The 20,612-nt window shown below is 36.7% G+C and overlaps 1 protein-coding gene across 1 annotated transcript in view; it reads left to right on the top strand.

Annotated features, from left to right (window-relative positions):
- MMRN1 (multimerin 1) overlaps nucleotides 1-17,720 on the top strand; it is a 53,451-nt gene extending 35,731 nt beyond the window's left edge. Inside the window, exons 6-8 of the mRNA XM_028148240.2 lie at nucleotides 1,268-3,256; nucleotides 15,715-15,861; nucleotides 17,045-17,720. Coding sequence (XP_028004041.2) covers nucleotides 1,268-3,256; nucleotides 15,715-15,861; nucleotides 17,045-17,466 — 2,558 coding nt within the window. The 3' untranslated portion in view covers nucleotides 17,467-17,720. The remainder of the gene's footprint in view (nucleotides 1-1,267; nucleotides 3,257-15,714; nucleotides 15,862-17,044) is intronic.
- The last annotated feature ends 2,892 nt before the right edge of the window (nucleotides 17,721-20,612 follow it).

Below are 20,612 nucleotides of genomic sequence, written 5' to 3'. Positions count from 1 at the left end.
CCAGATTAAATAATATCAAGGTGCTCAAGCAATCCATCATTCTATTTAGTATAATTGCTCTTTCATAATATTTTTTTTCTGTAAGTCTTTCATGCATCATAAATACTTTTAGAAACTTGCTAACAAAATATATACATGTAGAGACTCTACATTTTAGCCCTATAATCATCTTTCTTGTATAGGCTTCATAGTAGCTATTACTCATTTCTTAATATACCATTGTTCAAACTTGTTGTTTAAAATTCTTTGTATTGTGTTACCTGTATTTTACATTGTCATCATTGCTTATGTTTTGGAATGGACATACCTTCCATTTTAAGTGCTTCATATGTATTATAAATATGCCTTAAAAATATGTTTTGTTTTTCCTCATTTTTTGTTTTTATAACAAAGTTTTTGTTTCATTTTGTTGTGAATTTTTAAATTTTAAAATATTCACTTTATATTCTAAACAATTCTGAATAGTGTGCAGGGCCCTTTTTCTTTCCTTCCTTTTTTTAATGCTATTTTTAGAACTGTTTACAATTCTTGGTTTATGATCAGCCCATGCTTTCTAATACAGGATATATTATTATGTGCTTCATTAGTGGGAAGTGACCTCTTCTCTTTTTGTTGAAAATTAGTGTCATAGTATAATAATTAAGGTATATCTTGAATTCCTATTTTCATTTGCCTTAGTGAGCTCCAAACCTCTCATTATTATTTTATTGTTATTATAAACTATTGTTGAATGTTGTAGCTATTATTTCATATTGTTCCTCATTTAAGAATCTCATAAAATTATTTCTCTGTAGTCTATTTATTAGTTTTTATAAGCTCAAAACACAGACTCTGAAGATTAATTACTAGAAACCTAGTAATAATCATGACCTAAGATTAGGTATTATTTACTAAGGCAGAAAGCCCCAAGTCATTTATTTTCATACAAGATTAAAACTAGACCTAGCATCATTGCATACAAGAGTCTGTTAACTGAAAACACTAGTAGTTCCCTCATGTGTTTTGTCCAGAGGAACTTAGATTCATGGTTCTGGTGTGTTCTACACCACAATTGATTTCTCCCTTCAAACTTAGGAATTAAGGAATTGATCACCATCTATAAACTATAGACATTTTTAAAATTACATAAGTGTAGTCAAGAGGTATTTTTATTACTACATGTTATTAGTGTTTGGCCTCAAACTTTTTATCTTTTTTAGAGATATCTAAAGTTTACATTGTTAAAATCATGTATCATTTATTATTGTTTGTTGCTTTTTTTCTCTAGGTCTAAAATCTAAAAGCATTAACGATCTGGTAAAGGATATAGTTAAAGAACAATTTAAAATTTTCCAAAATGACATGGAAGAGACTATAGCACAGCTCTTCAAGACTGTATCAAAACTCTCAAAGGACCTTGTAGACACCAAACACATAATTCAACAAGTTAATGAATCCATGGTTTCAATAGAAGTCCAGCAAAAGTCTGTTCTAATGCAGGAAAATAGACCCACTTTGACTGATATACTAGATCTGAAAAATCACATTGTGAATATGAGGCAAGAAATTACTTTTACATATGAGAAGCCTATTAAAGAACTAGAAGCAAGGCAGACTCATTTAGAAGGTGCTCTAGAACAGGAACACTCAAGGAACATTCTGTATTATGAATCCTTCAATAAGACCCTTTCTAAAATGAAGGAAGTACACGAACATCTTCTGTCAATGGAACACGTATCACATGAGAAGAATGTTCCAGCTGCAGAATCAGTTAGCAATAATGCCACTGAGTACCTGTCCACTCTACATGAGAATATAAAGAAGCAAGGTTTGATGATGCTGCAAATGTTTGATGATTTGCACACCCAAGACAGCAAGATTAACAATCTCACCATCACTTTGGAAATGGAGAAAAAATTTGTCAAGAGTGAATGGGAAGACGTGTTATCCAAGTGCAGAAATGATTTTAAATTTCAAATTAAGGATGCAGAAGAGAATTTACAAGTTTTAAACCAAACATTGGCTGAGGTAATCTTTCCCATGGACAATAAAATGGATAAAATGAATGAGCAGCTAAATGATTTGACTTTTGATATGCAGATCCTTCAGCCATTGCTTGAGCAGGGACCATCACTTGGAGAGACACTAACATTTGAACAACCAAAAGAAGCAAAAGCTACACGGAAGAAAGTGGAAAATCTGATTAGTGCTGTCAATAGTTTAAATATTCTAATCAAAGAACTTACAAAACGACACAACTTACTCAGAAATGAAGTACAGAGTCGTAGTGATACCTTAGACAGACGTATCAATGAACATGCCTTAGAAATGGAAGATGGCCTAAATAAGACAATGACTATTATAAATAATGCCATTGATTTCATTCAAGATAACTATATGTTAAAAGAGACCATGAGTACAATAAAGTGCAATCCCAAGTTCCATGATAAATGTAGCCAAAATATAGAAACTATTTTGGCATTCATTCCTCAATTCCAACATTTGAATGATTCTATTCAGATTTTGGTCAATGACAATGAGAGATATAACTTTGTTTTGCAAGTTGCCAAGGCCCTTGCAGATATTCCTAAAGATGAAAAATTAAGTCAGTTCAACTTCCAAAAGATTTATCAAATGGTCAATAAAACCACTTCCCAACTGATAAAATACCAGGAAAATATGAATCATTTGGAGGAAAAAGTACTCTCAGCCACAAAGATTTCCATAAATTTTGAAACTCGGTTGCAAGACATTGAGTCTAAAGTAACCAAGTTGCTCATACCTTATTATGTTTTACAAAAAAAAGGCAATGTGGCCACAAATGAGAGAGACCAGGCACTTCAACTGCAGGTACTAAATTCTAGATTTAAGGCACTGGAAGCAAAATCCATTCATCTTTCAATTAACTTCTCTTTACTTAACAAAACTCTCTATGAAGCTTTAACAATGTGTCATAATGCTTCTACACGTATATCAAAACTGAATGCTACCATACCTCACTGGATAAATGATTCCCTACCAGATATTCAACTTCTTCAGAAAGGTCTTACAGAATTTGTAGAGTCAATAATTGAAATAAAAATTCAAATTGCTCTATCAAATTTAACTTGGCATATAAACCAATCATTGTCTAGTAGTCTTGCAAATGTTTTCAAGTCTCAGAAGCAAGTAAAATCATTGCTGAAAAAAAACAATGCGCTTAAGAAACCAGCAGTGAATGTTAGCACTGTCCTGATCGGCCGCACCCAAAGAAACACAGACAACGTTCTATCTCCTGGTAAGTTATCATTGAAAAATCACTTTCAATCTCTCTTTCTATTCAAATGTTACTTAGTAGATCTGTATGGTTTAGCAACACCATAAGATAGAAAAGGTGGTTGCAAAAGAATTAAAAAAAAGGAAGTTGCTAGAACTTGGGTAAATAATTATGTAATTCTAAGATCATTGAAGTATTATTTGAATCCGATCCTATCCTATGTAAATTAGGCATCATTTCAAAATAAGTGCTCACAGTATATGCTCCTTGATGAGTAAGATAAGAATATGTCTTATTCATTTTGGCATTACCTGGCAAAATGTCTGTTATACAATAGGAATTTTGTTGATTGATTGAATGAATGAATGAATGAATGTATAAGTAAGCAGGAATTCCATTTCTGTAGATCACAGAAAGCCATGAATGTCCCAGTAAGTATCTTTATTTTATTCAGGCTGCCATGAGAAAATACCATAGACTGAGTGGTTTATAAACAAAATATATTTATTTCTGACAGTTTTGGAGCCTATGAAGTCCAAGACCAAAATGCCAGCCTGGTTGCATTCTAGAGAGGGCCTTCTTTTTGGTTCAAAGCTCGTGACTTCTCACTGTGTTCTTACATGGTAAAAGCAATGAGGGATGTCTGTGGGGTCTCTTTTATAAGAACTCTAATCCAAAAACACCAATTCAAAAGAATATGCACCCCTGTGTTCATAGCAGCATTATTTACAATAGCCAAGATCTGGAAACAGCCCAAGTGCCCATCAGTAGAGGAGTGGGGTAAAAGCTGTGGTACATTTATACAATGGAATACTACACAGCATTAAAAAAGAAGGAAATCTTCCCTTTTGCAACAGCATGGATGGACCTGTAGTAGGAGATTATTACGCTAAGTGAAATAAGCCAGTCAGAGAAAGACAAATGCCATATAATCTCACTTACATGTGGAATCTAATGAACAGAACAAACTGATGAGCAAAATAGAAACAGAGGCACGGATACATGAAGCAGACTGACAGCTGCCAGAGGGGAGGAGGGTGGGAGGACTGGATGAAAGAAGAAAGAAGGGATTAATCAAAGAACATATATGCAAAACCCATAGACACAGACAATAGTATAGTGATGGCCAGAGGGAATAAGGGGCAGGAGCTGGGTAGAGGTTTACAAAGAGGGGGAAATGGGACATATATAATAGTGTCCTTATTAAAAATAAGTAAATAAATAAAAATAAGCAACAATAGTAAATAGTAAAAAGGGCTATTAAAACAAAACAAAAACAAAAATTTAATCCCATTCATGAGGGCTTCACCCTAATGACCTAACAGAGGCATGGATACATGAGCATCTCCAAAGGCCTCAGCTCCAAATATCAACTTCGAGGTTTAAGATTTCAACATATTAAATTTTTTTTTGGGGGGGGGACACTCAGATCATAGCACTCACAAGGCATTTAGACATAATTTTGTACAAAGTGGTCTTTGAAAATGTGGCGCAGAGGCTTGGGTGCGATAAGAACGGTCTCAGAAGCATGAAGCTAGCAGTAGTAGTGTGTAGCCTGACTGCAAAACAGGAAGTTAGAAATACCAGCTAGCACATTACTGGCAAGAGCAATAAGAGACAGATCAAAGGAAGAGGTAGTTGAACAGTGGTGAGGAATGTTGTGAAAGTAAAATCAACAGAAACAGAAGAGGCACAGTAGAAACATTAATGTTCTGAGGCTCAACCAATTATGATTCTGGTCCTCGTTGTTTCTGTAAGTTTCTATAGATCCTTAAGTCAGTTCATCTCTCCGAAGAAACTGTGTTTCTTCCTTTCAAGTGATGAGAGTGCAGAAGATGTTTTATTGAGCTTATCGGTAGAAATATGTTGCAGACTGCATCATTGCAAAAATGTGTGAACTGTTCACAGCTTGAATGCTGGGCACTTGGGGAAGGAGAGATCTAGAATATTTTAAGGTTTTGAACTTGGGAAATGAGAGAGTAGCAGTACCATTAACAGATGTTTATAAACACTGAAGAGGGGGCATAATTTTGGTAAGAAAGAGAAATTCAGTGCAATGCCTATAAACTAATAGTCTTGCTGATGAAAGAAGTGTTTTAGGAATATGTTTGGCATGTGAGTAATATTAAATAATCTTTCCACAGTGAAAAGTAGAGCTACTGATTCCTACTAAAAAAATGGCAGTGTTCCCCTCATAAACAGGGTGGGGCAAAAGTAGGCTTATAGTTGTGAGTATGCGAAAATGCAGAATTCATTCTTGTATTACTATTTATTATTGTATTATTTCCCATATGAACAACTTTTGCCTCCACCGTGTATATCTGTTGTTAAATTATATACTCAGTTGGGTAAATTTTGTTGCCTTTTAATTACAAAGGGTGATCTTTATCCTAACATGACTCATTTAATCTCTGAAAGCTTTTATAATAATACTTAAAATCACAAAATATACAAAGTTGAATTGTCTCTTGACTATTTAAATTATTGTATTTATTTATGTTCCCTTTAAATTAATCTGACCCAGGAGAACTAACCTTGTGCAGTGGAATCAGAACAAATGATTTAGATGCATATGCTTCTAGGAGAAAGGTAGTGCTTCAATATTCAGGTGTTCTATAATAATGCTTTTAGGAAAAGTAATGAGTTGTTCTTTTTCTATACTACTTTAATCCTTGCTCTTCCTGTGATTACTGCAAATGAGTTTCATTTAAGCTCTATAGGATATGCAATCATATACCAGTCAAACTGCGTCATTTCCCCCCCTAAACTAAAAAATACCTGGATCTATGCAGTATGTATAAAATTTTGAATATTAATTCAAAATTAATGGAGTTAAAAAGTTTAATAGAGCATAAGAACCTGTAGACTTTTATAGTGTAAAGAATACATCTTAGGAGCTTATAATTTTGGGGCTTAATGGGCTAATAATTAGCCTAGCTCTGATTCTTTGTTGCAATGATGCCCTGATAAAATTACTTCCTGATCTTGGCTTATAATTAATTAACAGTTCTTTATTTTTATTTCAGTAAAGATAACAAAAAACAATGTTAGGGCAATAAAGATATGTTGACCTACTTCAATGTTTTGGATAGCTATTCACTTTATGTAGGATCAGCAACATAATTTTAAGTGGGTTCATAGATATTCATGCTCATTAAGCCAGCCATGTTTCTATGGGCTACAACCCTGGTGGCATTCATTAGGCAGCTGAGCAGGTAAAGTCTATTCACAGTGATTAAACCAGTGAACTCAGGCTAAGTTCTTCTACAATAATAAATAAATTGCAAAACCAACTACTTCCTTTGATACCCTATTTAATACCAGGGTGGAACACTGATACTCTGGATAAATTTGGCTGTATTTTCTTTGACTTTTGCTATCCTATCTAATAAAAGAATAATATGCAAATTGACCATACCTCTGCTACACCCACAAGCTACGCCCATCAGCCAATCAGGAGTAAGTATGCAAATTAACCCAACCAAGGTGGCTGTGGCCATGGAGCAAGCAGGAGGCTTGGGTTTCCCCGGCGATAGAGGAAGCCAAGCTTCCTGCACACCCTGGCTGGCCCAGGCCTCCACTGAAGGCTACAAAGTTCCAATTATAGAAGATAAATAAATCCCAACAAAAATGGTGGCAGACACAGAGCAAGCAGGAGGCTTGGGTTTCCCTGGTGATGGAGGAAGCCAAGTTCCTGGCCTGCCCTGGCCTCTGCTGAAGACTACAAAGTTTCAATTATAGAAGATAAATAAATCCCAGATACCAGGGCCTCTGCTTGGGTCACTGGGGGGTGTGACCGGCCTGCAAACCACCACAGGCCCCTCACCCAGGCTGCCCATGCCCCAAGGGAACCCCCACACTGATCCAGGACACCCTTCAGGGCAAACCAGCTGGCCCCCACCTGTGCACCAGGCCTCTATCCTATCTAATAAGAGTAATATGCAAACTGTCACTCTAACACACAAGATGGCTGCCCCCATGTGGTCAAAGATGGCTGACCCCATGTGGACACAAGATGGCCACCACAAGATGGCCAACAGGGGAGGGCTGTTGGGAGGGATCAGGCCAGCAGGGGAGAGCAGTTGGTGGGGGACCAGGCCTGCAGGGGAGGGCAGTTAGGGGTGACCAGGCCTGTAGGGGAGGGAAGTTGGGGTGACCAGGCCTGCAGGGAAGGGCAGTTGGGGGGAGTTTGGGGGGACCAGGCCTGTAGGGGAGAGCAGTTGGGGGGGGGGGGACCAGGCCTGCAAGGGAGGGCAGTTAGGGGCAATCAGGCTGGCAGGGGAGTGGTTAGGGGGTGATCAGGCTGGCAGGCAGAAGTGGTTAGGGGCAATCAGGAAGGCAGGCAGGCAAGCATTTGGGAGCCAGCAGTCCTGTATTGTGAGAGGGATGTCCGAATGCCCGTTTAGGCCCAATCCTACTGGGATCACCCAAACAGGCAGTTGGACCTCCCTCGAGTGGTCCCAGATTGGAGAGGGTGCAGGCTGGGCTGAGGGACCCCCCCCCCCCATGCATGAATTTTGTGTACCGGGCCTCTAGTTATATTATAAATACCATGCAACCACATTGATTCCCTACATATCTAATACCACAAGATAATTATCATCTTACAAATTTCATGATAATATTATTCATAGTATAGCCACTATCATTTGTAGATTGTGTGCAATTTGTAGGAAGAAAAATCATATAAACTTTTTTTTAAAGATAAAACATATTTAAACTTAATTTTAATACCTAATTTATTTTGAAGCCTAATAATAGTATAATAACATAATATTTTATACTATTTAGTACTTAATACATCCCAGGCACTGTATAAATTATACTCTACACATTACTTCATTTAATAATACCTATGAGCTAACTATCATTATTTTTATTTGAAGATGAGTAAACTAACCCTCCAATGCATGAATTAAAGTTATCTCAGGTCATGCAGCTAATAAGTGATTGAGCCTGACTCCTGTTCTGTTGGACTCAGGGCTCAGTCCTCAACCTCTGTACTCAAAGAGATTGTGGAATATATTCACCTGCCTTTCTCTTCCTTTTGCTTCTGTTGGACGCATCACATCATATGTGTTCAAGAGTCAGGCCAAAACCGGTTTGGCTCAGTGGATAGAGCGTCGGTCTGCGAACTGAAAGGTTCCAGGTTCGATTCCGGTCAAGGGCACGTACATTGGTTGCGCAGGAGGCAGCTGGTTGATGTTTCTCTCTCATCTATGTTTCTAGCTCTCTATCCCTCTCCCTTCCTCTCTGTAAAAAATCAATAAAATATATATTAAAAAAAAAAAAAGAGTCAGACCATATCTGAATATTCCATACAGTGAGAGTTGATATTCCCAGGGAATTTCTTCTCTAGAGGATCCAAATATGGCCCCTTGTTTCTGCATTGACCAGGCAGAAATAAAGGTGTTACTTCTCAGTTTGATTTTTCTATGGTTTGATCATTAGGCAGTTGTCATTGCAAGTCACCACCAATTATTCACAGAAGGGCAAAATTTAAAGTATTCATCCCTACCACTTCCATTTGAGCCATTCCTACATTCAGATATGCTAATTATGATCTTCCTAGGCCAATGATGATAAGCTGTTCCTGGTTGGTTCTCTAAATATTTGATTTTTTTCTAAACAATATTCCAATAGACATCAAGAGGGTTTTAATTCATCTTTGAAGATTAGTTTGTATAGCAATTGGCAGACCTGTCCCTGCAGAGAGTTTGGCTGCTTGCCTTCCAAGAGGAGCTGAATCCTGCTGTAATATAAAGTCAGCAGCGTCATTGCTGAGGATACCAGGCTCCTGCTGGGAGACCATTGACTTTTTATTTTAACCATTTCCCCCAAGATATATCAAATGTATTTGGCACTCCTTAATAAACCTCTTTTATTCACAATAATCCCTTCTCTTCTAAGAAAGATTACATTCGATAAAAGATTTGGTCATATACCAAATGTAACTTTTAAAATTATAATTGCTGTGAATATAAGCAGTTTGAGAGAGAAAAATAAGAGCCTAGTGAATATTTAACTGTTTTATATGACTTTGAAACCATTTCTAATTTCTGTGACTCTGCATAAAGGCAGTTGGGATGACTAAAGAGCACTGATTTTGGAACCAGGAAACCTAAGTTCAAGTCCTGCCTGGCAACATATTTATTTGTAATAAATAATGATAGCCTCCCTCACTAATCTGTTGGAAACGCTGCTCTGCTCTAAGTAGGGATCAGTTATCTGCCTTCTGCAAAATTATTGTTTAATTGAAGAAATAAAAATTATGATCTTGCCCTAGCCGGTTTGACTCAGTGGATAGCCATCGGTCTGTGGACTGAAGGGTCATGGGTTCGATTCTGGTCAAGGTCACATGCCCAGGTTGTGGGCTCAATCTCTGGTGGGGGAGGGCATGCAATAGGCAGCCAATCAATGATTCACTCTCATCATTCATGTATCTATCTCTCTCTCCCTCACCCTCTCCCTTCCTCTCTAAAATCAATAAAAATATTTTTAAAGAATTATGATCTTGATGCTAAAGTGGAACTAAGCAATAAAATATAAATTAAGTGTTAATTAAAATAAATAATAAAATAAAAGTAGTAAAATAATATATAAAAATGTTATATATGACATCTACACTAATAAAAGAGTAAGATGCACATTGGCCGTACCTTTGTGACACCCATGAACCAATCAGGAGTGAGTTTGCAAATTAACCCAACAAATATGTTGGGTTAATTTGCATAAGCAGGCACCAAGCTGCTGGAGGAGGGGCGGGATACACCACCCCAGCCGCTCCAGCCGCTCCAGGCCCCTGGGCAGTGTGGGAAGGCGGAAAGGCGGCTCCAGCCAGAGCGAAGGCAGTGCTGGCAGCCAGGGGAAGGAAGGCCCATTCTTGCATGAATCTTCGTGCATTGGGCCTCTAATATTGTGTACAATATAAATAAAAATAAGATTGAACTAGAAGATATCAATACAATGTGCCCCTTCATTTTATTTACCAGAAACCTAATGAGGAAATTCTGAATGAGTACTGAGTAATACTGAGTGGATAGAGTGGTAAATTCAACACGGTCTCTCTTTTCAATGGAGCTCATACATTAAGCAAGTAATTATAATAAGAATGGCAAATGTTAGCAAAGGCAGAGTGATTTGAAAATGTAGGGAGCTCTCCAATCATTTCAAATTTAACATGAACATTTATGAAATATGGAAGTAGGATTAATAGAAAAGTATAATTTGAGCACATATCAGGGTTCAGAAAGCAAAAGCCAGAACAAATGGAGACTTATGAAACATTCCAAGACAATGGCAATGTAATTTTAGTCATGTTCAGATCAGGGGAATACATTTTGAAGGATTAGTTACACTACTTGCACAAGATAGTAGAATGTTGAGTTGGCAGAACTGTTCTACAAGTTGCACTGATCTGCATTACGAAAAATAAATGGACTGGGAAGAGTTGAAGAGGGTTGAAGCCCGAGGTGGAGAAGTTGTGGAAAGTGTGCTTGAAATGAGTCAGGTTTCTAGAAAACCATGCCAGTGACATCATGCCTCCTGTAAGCTACAAAAACCCAGGTAGTGTCAAAAACACTAACTCATGTCTCCTCTTAAAGTTCACACAATCCTGGCGACTGAGAAATCCTTTATCATTATTTTGCCTTTAGTTTCTAGTTTTATACCTATCATAGGTATATTGAAAGACCTTTGTTTCAATCATTTTCCTCCAGATAATCTAATAATTTTGATTATTTTATAAAATGCATAACATATAAAATATGTGTAATTTTAGAATACTTGTAAAATTATAATATAAATCATCAACACTTTTAGTGTTTCGATGTTTGAAGAAACATCATGAACTTTATAGATAGCTAAATAAATTGTTACTTTTTGCTTAAACTAGGCAGTTGAAATGGCTATGAAAACTCATTCTAAACCAAGATTCCACAAATAACTATTGAAATTGCACAATAAATATCAATTGGTGATTTTAAAAAAAACCTGTAATTTTTGAGAAACTGTGAAGAATGGATAAAGTATTGGATAAGACTGATGTGATTATCTAGTTAATCTTTCATTACTTTGTTTATTCAACTTCAGGAAGACATTTAACACTTTTGTATGTCAGGCGCTGTGCTATTCAGTAGGGACACAAAGTTTAAGAAATAAAAGACCTGAGCCCTGACCTCACAAATGCTTGCACTCGAGTTGGAAGTAAGAAGGACATGGGAGCAATTCCACTATAGTGTGGCAAATTTAATAACCAAATTGCCGAGGTCAGACGATAAGAGAATTATATATAATTAAGCCTTTTGACTGGGATAGGGAAGTTGTCAAAAAGAAAATGATGCTGTATTTAAGACTTATTTTTGTTGTTAACTCAAGGACAAACTGCCTGTTGAGCACAGATATGCACAGAAATTTATAAAGGTACCTAACCATTTTTAAGTATCTTAGAAATCAAGTAGAAAAATGAAAGTCAGGTGATTCACAAAAGTAGATTTGTAGCTTGTATAACAAAGTACAAATAGTTTCAATTGACAAATCAGTGCCAACCAATCTTTAGTTGTGTGTTATAAAGCTGTGCACTTGACACTGATTCATAAAGTATTTGTATTGATGACTTGGATGAACACATAAAACATAACTTTGGGAAATATAAAAAAGCTGGGAGGGGTGGTTAAAACATTGCATATAGAATTAAAACAAAGACTAGAGAGGATGAGTCAAATGTAATAAGATACATTTAATTATCAATAATAATTGTGAATTCTTGTTAAAATGAATTAAATAAATATGGAATTTTTGAAAGACTATCTGTGACATCAGAACATAGACATTGTGTTATGATACAATGTGATTCAAGTACAAAAATAGATAATGAACATTTAATTCTTATGGAACATTAACAGAAGTGTAAGGTCATTTCTTTATGATAATTGTTACTATAGCTTGCTCTGATTTAGACTCAATTCACAGTATGTTCAGTTCTGGGAAGCATAGGAATACTTTTATGCGTTGTAATGTGGATCATATTGGACTCAGAGACTAGAGGTACCTAAAACATCAAGGAAGGCAAGAAAAGCAACTTAAAACACAAGCAGCAGAAGGGTGCAGACCAGTGGGTGAGGTACCCCAGCAGATAATCTATAGACACAGTGACAGATATCCTAGAAGGCAAACCAGGTGTGGTCTCAGCAAGTTTGAGCTACCACGGCAATAGGAGAAAGTGCAGGTCCCAATTGGATCAAGTGGATTTTTACTCTAGATGTACGACCCTACAAAGGAATTGAAATAAATGGCAAAATGGCACCCTCTGAAATGACTCAAGGAAGGAGAACAAAGCAAGATCCTGTTTTTAGGGGTAATGGAACACAAGGGCAAGAAAAATGAAATGTGCATCCTGAACATTAAAGAAAAGGCAATGGCCCTGGTCCTGGAGAATCACAGTAGAATTCATAGCAATGCAGATTTCTTGGTTTCTGTAATTGATCTCTGATTCATGGGCAGGGTCAAGTCTACAGGTGACAGTGGCATTTTCCCATTTGGGAAAATAAGAATTACAGAGCTAATCAGGTCACATAAATAATTCAGTATTCCATCAACTCCACCTCACAGTTGATTCATTTCCAGTGAAATACATTAATTGAATACTATCCTGTGAGTTGATCACTGTGCTAGATTTAGAGAATGTGAAAACAGACAAAGCCAGTGCTTTGACATAAAGAATTCACATTTCTCTAGGTAATGGAGAGTCATTAAAGATTTTTAAAGCCAGCAAATAATGGGCTTGGTTTTAGAATGATAACTAACAGCAAATGGAAGGGTTTAATAACCTATTCACATGGTTGCAGAAATGTAGGCTGGTTTAAAACATTTGTTAAAACACATTACACATGTAATATTTTTTATATGTATCTTTGTTGGGAAAATAGTTTACAGGGTATTTCAGAGAATATACCAAAATAATTTAAATCAATTTCTAATTGCATAAGTAATATATATTTTCTTTGCCAAAACTTCTAATCATGCAAGCCACATTTTATGTGAAATTTAATTATTTAAATATGAAGCAGAATCTATATATAAAGTATTTATAGATCACACTTCTTGAGAAAAATGTTAAACAAGACAAATAACCCTAAATTTAAAAATTGTTGAAATGAGTAGGTTGTAAAGTGTTTACACTATTGCCACAAGGTGGTGCCCTAGTGATAACTGTGGCCAGTAATATGTGTTCTTCCCACGTTTTCTCTGCATTTACATAATTATGTATTATATTTATAACCATATTCAGAATTCGAGGCTTTCTAAATAAGTGAAACTCTAAGAGTGAACTGATGGTCTTCAGTAAATCAAATGTGTTGAGGAATCTGCCTCATTCTTTTTTTTTTTTTTTTTCAAGTTTTCAGGCAAATTTATTTTTTTATTTTTATTTTTTTTTTCCAATTTTTTTATTAAGGTATTATATGTGTACATATTTTACCATTGCCACCCCCCACCCCACTCCCATATATGCCCTGACCCCCCAGAGTTTTGCATCCATTGGTTATGCTTATATGCATGCATACAAGTCCTTTGATTGATCTCTTATCTCCCCCACCTCTCCCTAACTTTCCCCCTGTAATTTGACAGTCTGTTTGATGCTTTACTGTCTCTGTATCTATCTTTTTGTTCAAGTTTATAATGTTCTTTATTACCCATAAATGAGTGAGATCATGTGATATTTTTCTTTCATTGACTGACTTATTTCACTTAACATAATGTTCTCCAATTCCATCCAGGTTGCTGCAAATGATGAGAATTCCTTCTTTTTTATGGCAGCATAGTATTCCATTGTGTAGATGTACCACAGTTTTCTGATCCAGTCATCTGCTGACGGGCACCTAGGCTGTTTCCAAATCTTAGCTATGGTGAATTGTGCTGCTATGAACATAGGGGTGCATATATCCTTTCTGATTGGTGTTTCTAGTTTCTTCGGATATATTCCCAGGAGTGGGATTACTGGGTCAAATGGGAGTTCCATTTTCAGTTTTTTGAGGAAGCTGAGACACATGAAAACATGCTCAACGTCACTAATTATCCGAGAGATGCAAATCAAAACAACAATGCGGTACCATCTCACACCTGTCAGAATGGCTATCATCACCAAATCAACAAACGACAAGTGTTGGCGAGGATGCGGAGAAAAAGGAACCCTCGTGCACTGCTGGTGGGAATGCAGACTGGTGCAGCCACTGTGCCTCATTCTTTAACTGCTGTCTAATATTTCTTAGTGAAAATATATTGTAATACATTTAACAAGTCCCACATCACTGGTCATCTAGGTGTATTACAATTGTTCACTAATGTAAATGATGGCATAAAGAACATTCTTGAGCCATTATCTTTGTATAAGTATAGAAGTGTGTCTAGAGTATATATTTTACCAGAAGAAATTTCTGATTCAAAGCAAATTAACCTTTTAAATTCTACTACATATGGCCCCAATTGTCCTGTTCAAAGGTTCTAACAATTTAAGCTCTAGCCAGCATTCTGTAAAAATGCTCAATTTCTCTCATTTCACCACGATGGAATGTTTTCTATCTTTTTAAATATTGCCACCTGTTATAAAAATGGTGGTGGTGGTATCATTCCTTCATTAATAGTAAGGTTGAATAGCTTTTAGAATTTTTCGTGAGCTTTCATGTTTTTGTTCAGTGATTTGTTCATATCATTTGCCCATTTTTTTCCCTTTTTGTAAGGGGTTACATTTTTTTTTTTATTGGTCAGAACTTTTCATATGTTATGGCTATTAGTCATTAGATTGTTGTGTCTGTTATTTTGTTTTCTCTTAATCTGTCACTTATCTTTGAATTTTGATAATGGTGGCTTTTATTGCAAATGAATTTTAATACTTCTGTGGTCAAACTTAAAAGATTTTTTTCCTGTATAGCTTCTGGTTTTTGTTTTGTTTGGCTTTGAAAGAGTTTTCCAAAATTTTAAATCTCTACATAGATATTTCTTCTATTTAACAGTAATGCCTTTATATGAGGTTTTCTTTTTAACACGTAGTATTTTTGTACATGTGGAATTCATGTTTTTATGGATATCCAAATATCTGCACACAATGTATTGAGCAGACATTTTGCTTCTCCAATGACTTGAAATGTTACCTTTATCATGTACCAATTCCAAACACACGTGATTCTGTGACCAGATATTCCATACTGTTCTACAGCTGACCAAATATTCGTATTTCCACACCAGTAAATTCAGTGGATCACAGAATTACTCCCACTTCCAAGAAGCAGGAAAGAGAGCTCCTCGAAGAGTTAAGGGATTTGCATGAAGTCCCGTGACTGTACTGGTGGCGGCTGGACCTGGGAACCCATTTTTCTTATTTCTTTGTCATCAATGTCTTTTTTTCTGATTCTGCTGCAAATTATGACTTGAAGCCAACAGGAAGTAGGTTACAGTTACCCTCTTTTATGTGGACTCTTTTCCAGTCGCAGAAGCAGCGTGCAGTGGGTCCCCATGCCAGAACGGGGGCACGTGCATAGACGGGAGGACGAGCTTCGTCTGCGCCTGCCGGCACCCGTTCGCTGGTCGCAACTGCACCGTGAAGCTGCTGGAGGAAAACGCGTTAGCTCCGGGTAGGGCAGTGCCCGCCCCGCTGGGTTCAGTCAGTGTCTCGCGCAAAAACACTTTTAGAAATGTTTACGAAGGGACACTTGAGCCTGCTTAATCTGGCCTCATTTGCGGATTCATTCCTTTTACTTCGGGAACTTACTGAATACTGCACATGATTTACAAGTGGAAATGTCTCTTTTTGTCAGATAAATTCCTATTGATGTCCACTTGTTGAAATTTTCGATATTGGCATAATAGAGGCAACTTCCCCCCCCCCCTCCCCTTGTGCATCCTAAAAGAAAATCTCCTTAAACAAGTTGTTAAACAGTACACCTTTGATTCCTATCAGACATGGCCATTTAAATGAAACGTCATAAGTGCTTATCACTACAGCATATCTTCCATGAAGGTCGAGCTAATAGGGCCTTTGGATTAGGTAAGGACTGATAGCACATGCTCAAATGTATTGAGTAGAATAAGGTGCCTTTTCTGTCCATTTACCTTTGTAATTATTGGTTGCTATAAATTTACTTGAAGAGTGTGCCATTTCTGATTTCTTTTTACATTGAAAATGCATTCTCTTTAATGAGAGCAAAAAAAAAAAAAACACTTCAAAGCAGGCTTTTAATATGCTGCATAGTGAAGAGTACATTTTTTTTAGTCTATTTTTAAATCTCAGCCTTTGTTAGTACATTTGGCATTAATTACATAGAAAATTCCTTTTGTCTACTTCTCTATAGTGAAATGACTTCATTTGGTTTTCGTTTAGCCTCTAGAAACTGTTTGACAAGGTGCTGGAAAAATTGTTTCTGCATCATGTCAGCTTCAGTGCCTTCAAGGGGCCTTAAAACATTCCGGCATACCATAGTAATCATAGAGTGCTTTGAATTCCTTTATCCCTGGAGAGATCAAAGCAATATGCAAATTAATCTTTGAGGCATTTTTATGAGGGAGGTAGAATGTTATTATCGTTCTAGTTCTGTCCTGATCTAAACGGGGAAACTGAGGCTCAGAGAAACTGCTTTCTGGTAACTCAGCCAAGAGAAGAGGCAGGCATCCAGACACACCTGCCCTTGTTAAATACAATGAATGACCTTTTACTTCTGCTAATCCTTGTGTAACTGAGACAAATGATAAAGATATGAGGAAAGGCAAAACAAGGTAAAAACATAAAAATTAACTCTTTCCATTTATTTCCTTTTACAGATTTTTCCAAAGGTTCTTACAGATACGCACCGATGGTGGCATTTTTTGCATCTCATACATATGGAATGACTACACCTGGTCCTATTCTGTTTAATAATTTGGAGGTCAATTACGGATCTTCATATACTCCAAGAACTGGAAAATTCAGAATTCCGTATCTAGGGGTATATGTTTTTAAGTATACCATTGAGTCATTTAGTGCTCATCTCTCTGGATTTTTGGTGGTTGATGGGAGAGACAAGCTTACATTTGAATCTGAAAATACTAACAGTGAAATACATTGTGATAGGGTTTTGACTGGGGATGCCTTGTTGGAATTAAATTATGGGCAGGAAGTGTGGCTGCGACTTGTAAAAGGAACAATTCCAGCCAAATTTCCTCCAGCTACTACATTTAGTGGTTACTTGTTATACCGTACATAAATTAGCGTGAAAGGCAGACTCTCACCCCTAACTGAGAAGCATCCAGTGTTTTTATTTACCTTTGCATACACATCTGCTGTTCCTAGTGCTTCCATTCAACATGAAAATCAGCTTCTTTTTTAATCTGAGTAAGACGGAGTTTATTTCACAAAATTATTTGAATATTTTTTAGATAACCTGAATATGAAGGGGTTCTTGCTCCTAAAGAGATTTAGTATAACAGAAAATAAAGTGCATGTATTAGCATAACTATTTTTTTTCTCATGTGAAGTCATTTCAATGTCAAGTAATATAAGATGGTAATCACTCAATATTGTCTGTCACAGTAGTCTTCCAAATAAAAACCCAAAAACATTAACTGTGTTATTCTCTGCATATATAAATTCAAATAAATTACTCTAAGATTGAGAAGTGTTTCTTTTTAATTTTGATATTTACTATTTACTGTTGAGTCGATCAGTCTTATATATTAAAATTTTCATTTATAATCAAAATTAAGCAAGTTGAATTTGACCCTTGAAATATGCTTAACTATGATCTCTTTCTATAATTAGAGTATCCTATATAATAAAAGCCTAGGTGGTGTCACACGCAACACCATCACAAGATGGCCACCCTCATTTCATCACAAGATGGCCACCACAAGATGGCTGGCAAGGGAGGGCAGTTGTGGGCGAACAGGCCAGCAGGAGAGGGCAGTTGGAGGCAACCAGACCAGTAGGGGAGGACAGTTGGAGGCAAGATCAGGCCAGCAGGGGAGGGCAGTTGGGGGTGACCAGGCCAGCAGGGGAGGGCAGTTGGGGGTGACCAGGCCAGCAGGGGAGGGCAGTTGGGGGTGATCAGGCTGGCAGGGGAGCAGTTAGGCGTCAATCAGGCTGGCACGGGAGCAGTTAGGGGTGACCAGGCAGGCAGGCAGAGTGGTTAGGGGCAATCAGGCAGGCAGGCAGGTGAGTGTTTAGGAGCCAGCAGTCCTGGATTGTGAGAGGGATGTCCGACTACTGGTTTAGGGATCAGTCCTAAAACGGCAGTCAGACATCCCCCAAAGGGTCCCAGATTGGAGAGGGTACAGGCCAGGCTGAGGGACAACCCCCACCCCCGTGCATGAATTTCATGCACCGGGGCACTTGTAAAGTAATAATTGACAAATATTTGAACATTTACACCCAAGCCTAAGCATATGTAAGTGGATCTTTTACTTGTCTCCACTATACAGTCCCTACAGGGGGAAATAAAACCTTTCTCTTAGAGTGTCCTTCTGCAGCAGCACATTCAGACCTGCCTGGAACTTTACCTATACAGGGTACAAAATACTCGGAAGTAATGCTATGATTTATGGGATGCTCACTATGCCTTGATTCTCTTCTAAGAAACTTACATGTGATATCTCCTTGATCTCGCACAAAGACTCTCATAGGTGGGTATTGTTGTCATTATTTTTATAGTTGAAGAAACTGGACAGAGAGAGATTAATAAATGACCAATTTCCACAACTCCTACAGACTGAGGCAGAATTTAGAATGAGGCTATATCTTCCCCAGTACACACATCTATCCTTTCCTTATATTGCCTCCTACAGATATACCACAATTTATTTACTAATCCCTTATCAGAGGTCATTGAGATTGTCTCCAATGTTTTATTATAACAATATTGTTGTAGTGAACACCCTTAAAATAACTTTCTACATATTTGACAAAGTATTTCTGAAGAATTGATTCCTATAGGAAATAGTAAAAATAATGAAAAAATTTTGGTATGCAAGCATTTTTCATGAACTAATTTATTTAATGCTTCTATGAATTACATATTAAACCTATGAGGTACATGCTACATGTTATTGTCTGCTTTCCACAGATGAGAAATAGGCACATTCAGAGTAAGTAATTTTTCTAATATTAGAGAAAATTATGGAGAATTTCTTGAACAAAGAATAAGCATATATTTTTATTTTGATAGCTACTATCAAATTGCCCTCAAAAAGATTTCTACCAACCCATAGTTCCATTCCATTCGTGTGAAATAGTACTCTTCATCCCCTACACATCCTCATCAAAACTTGCAATTTTTAAATGCTACCAATCTTGAAAGTGAACATAGTATTTCCTTATAAGCAGATATTTGAAAAATTTTCAAATTTGCTGCAACTTGAAAGCATATGTCTAAAGACTTGTACACAATATGTAGTACTATGTGTAATACTTTAAATAATAAAGAATTTAAAATTTAAAAAAAGACTTGTACACAAATATTCGTAGAAGCTTTATTTGTAATAGCTAAAAATTAGGTACCATTCACATGTCCACCAACAAATGAACAGTTAACCAAACTCTGGTTTATTCATAGAATTGATCAGTGATTTTTTTAAAATTTTATTTGGTTTTTAATACATTTTAAAATTTTTATTTTATTGGTTCCAGAGAGGGCAAAAGGGAAAGAGAGAGAAACAAAACATTGATGTGAGAGAGATAGATACATTGATCAGTTGCCTCCCATACATGCCCCAACTAGGGATTGAACCCACAACCTAGGTATGTCCCCTGACCAGGAATCAAACCTGTGACAGGAGGACACTCCAACCAACTGAGCCACACCAGCCAGGGCTGAAAGCAGGGATTTTCAACTGGTATGCCACATCAGGCATACACGTGTGCTGCAAGAATTTTTTAAAAATGCAATACCTCACTATTTAATTAGGGGTCCTGACCTCTTTTCCCTAAGATTGTCAAATTTAAAAATGACAATAGCCAACAAAACAATAGCTGTTTCAGTGTGAATGAATCAAAATTATGTCAATTTTTTGTCAGATCAGCAAAAAATATAATATATTTTTGAGTGTGCCACAGAATTTTAGTAATTCATTTATGTCTGCCATGAGATGAAAAAGGTTGAAAACTGCTGGAGTAGAGGACTGCCAAGCAATCAAGAGGAATAAACACCCTACAACACATAGGAAACTCGTAATCACTGCAGTAGAAGATTTCAAACTGCAACCTGACAAACCTTAGCCACCACTGCAGATAAGTGTGAGATGAGCATTAAAAATTTTTTTATATGTAATTGACATAAAACATTGTATTCGTTTCACTGTATTATGTGATAATCTGATATACGTACATATTTTGAAATGATCACTACTATAAGTTTAG

The sequence above is a fragment of the Eptesicus fuscus genome, chromosome 2, assembly GCF_027574615.1.
Source record: "Eptesicus fuscus isolate TK198812 chromosome 2, DD_ASM_mEF_20220401, whole genome shotgun sequence".
Taxonomy (NCBI): domain Eukaryota; kingdom Metazoa; phylum Chordata; class Mammalia; order Chiroptera; family Vespertilionidae; genus Eptesicus; species Eptesicus fuscus.
Note: the sequence above shows the minus strand (reverse complement) of the source record. Positions and strands in the feature narration are given on the sequence as shown.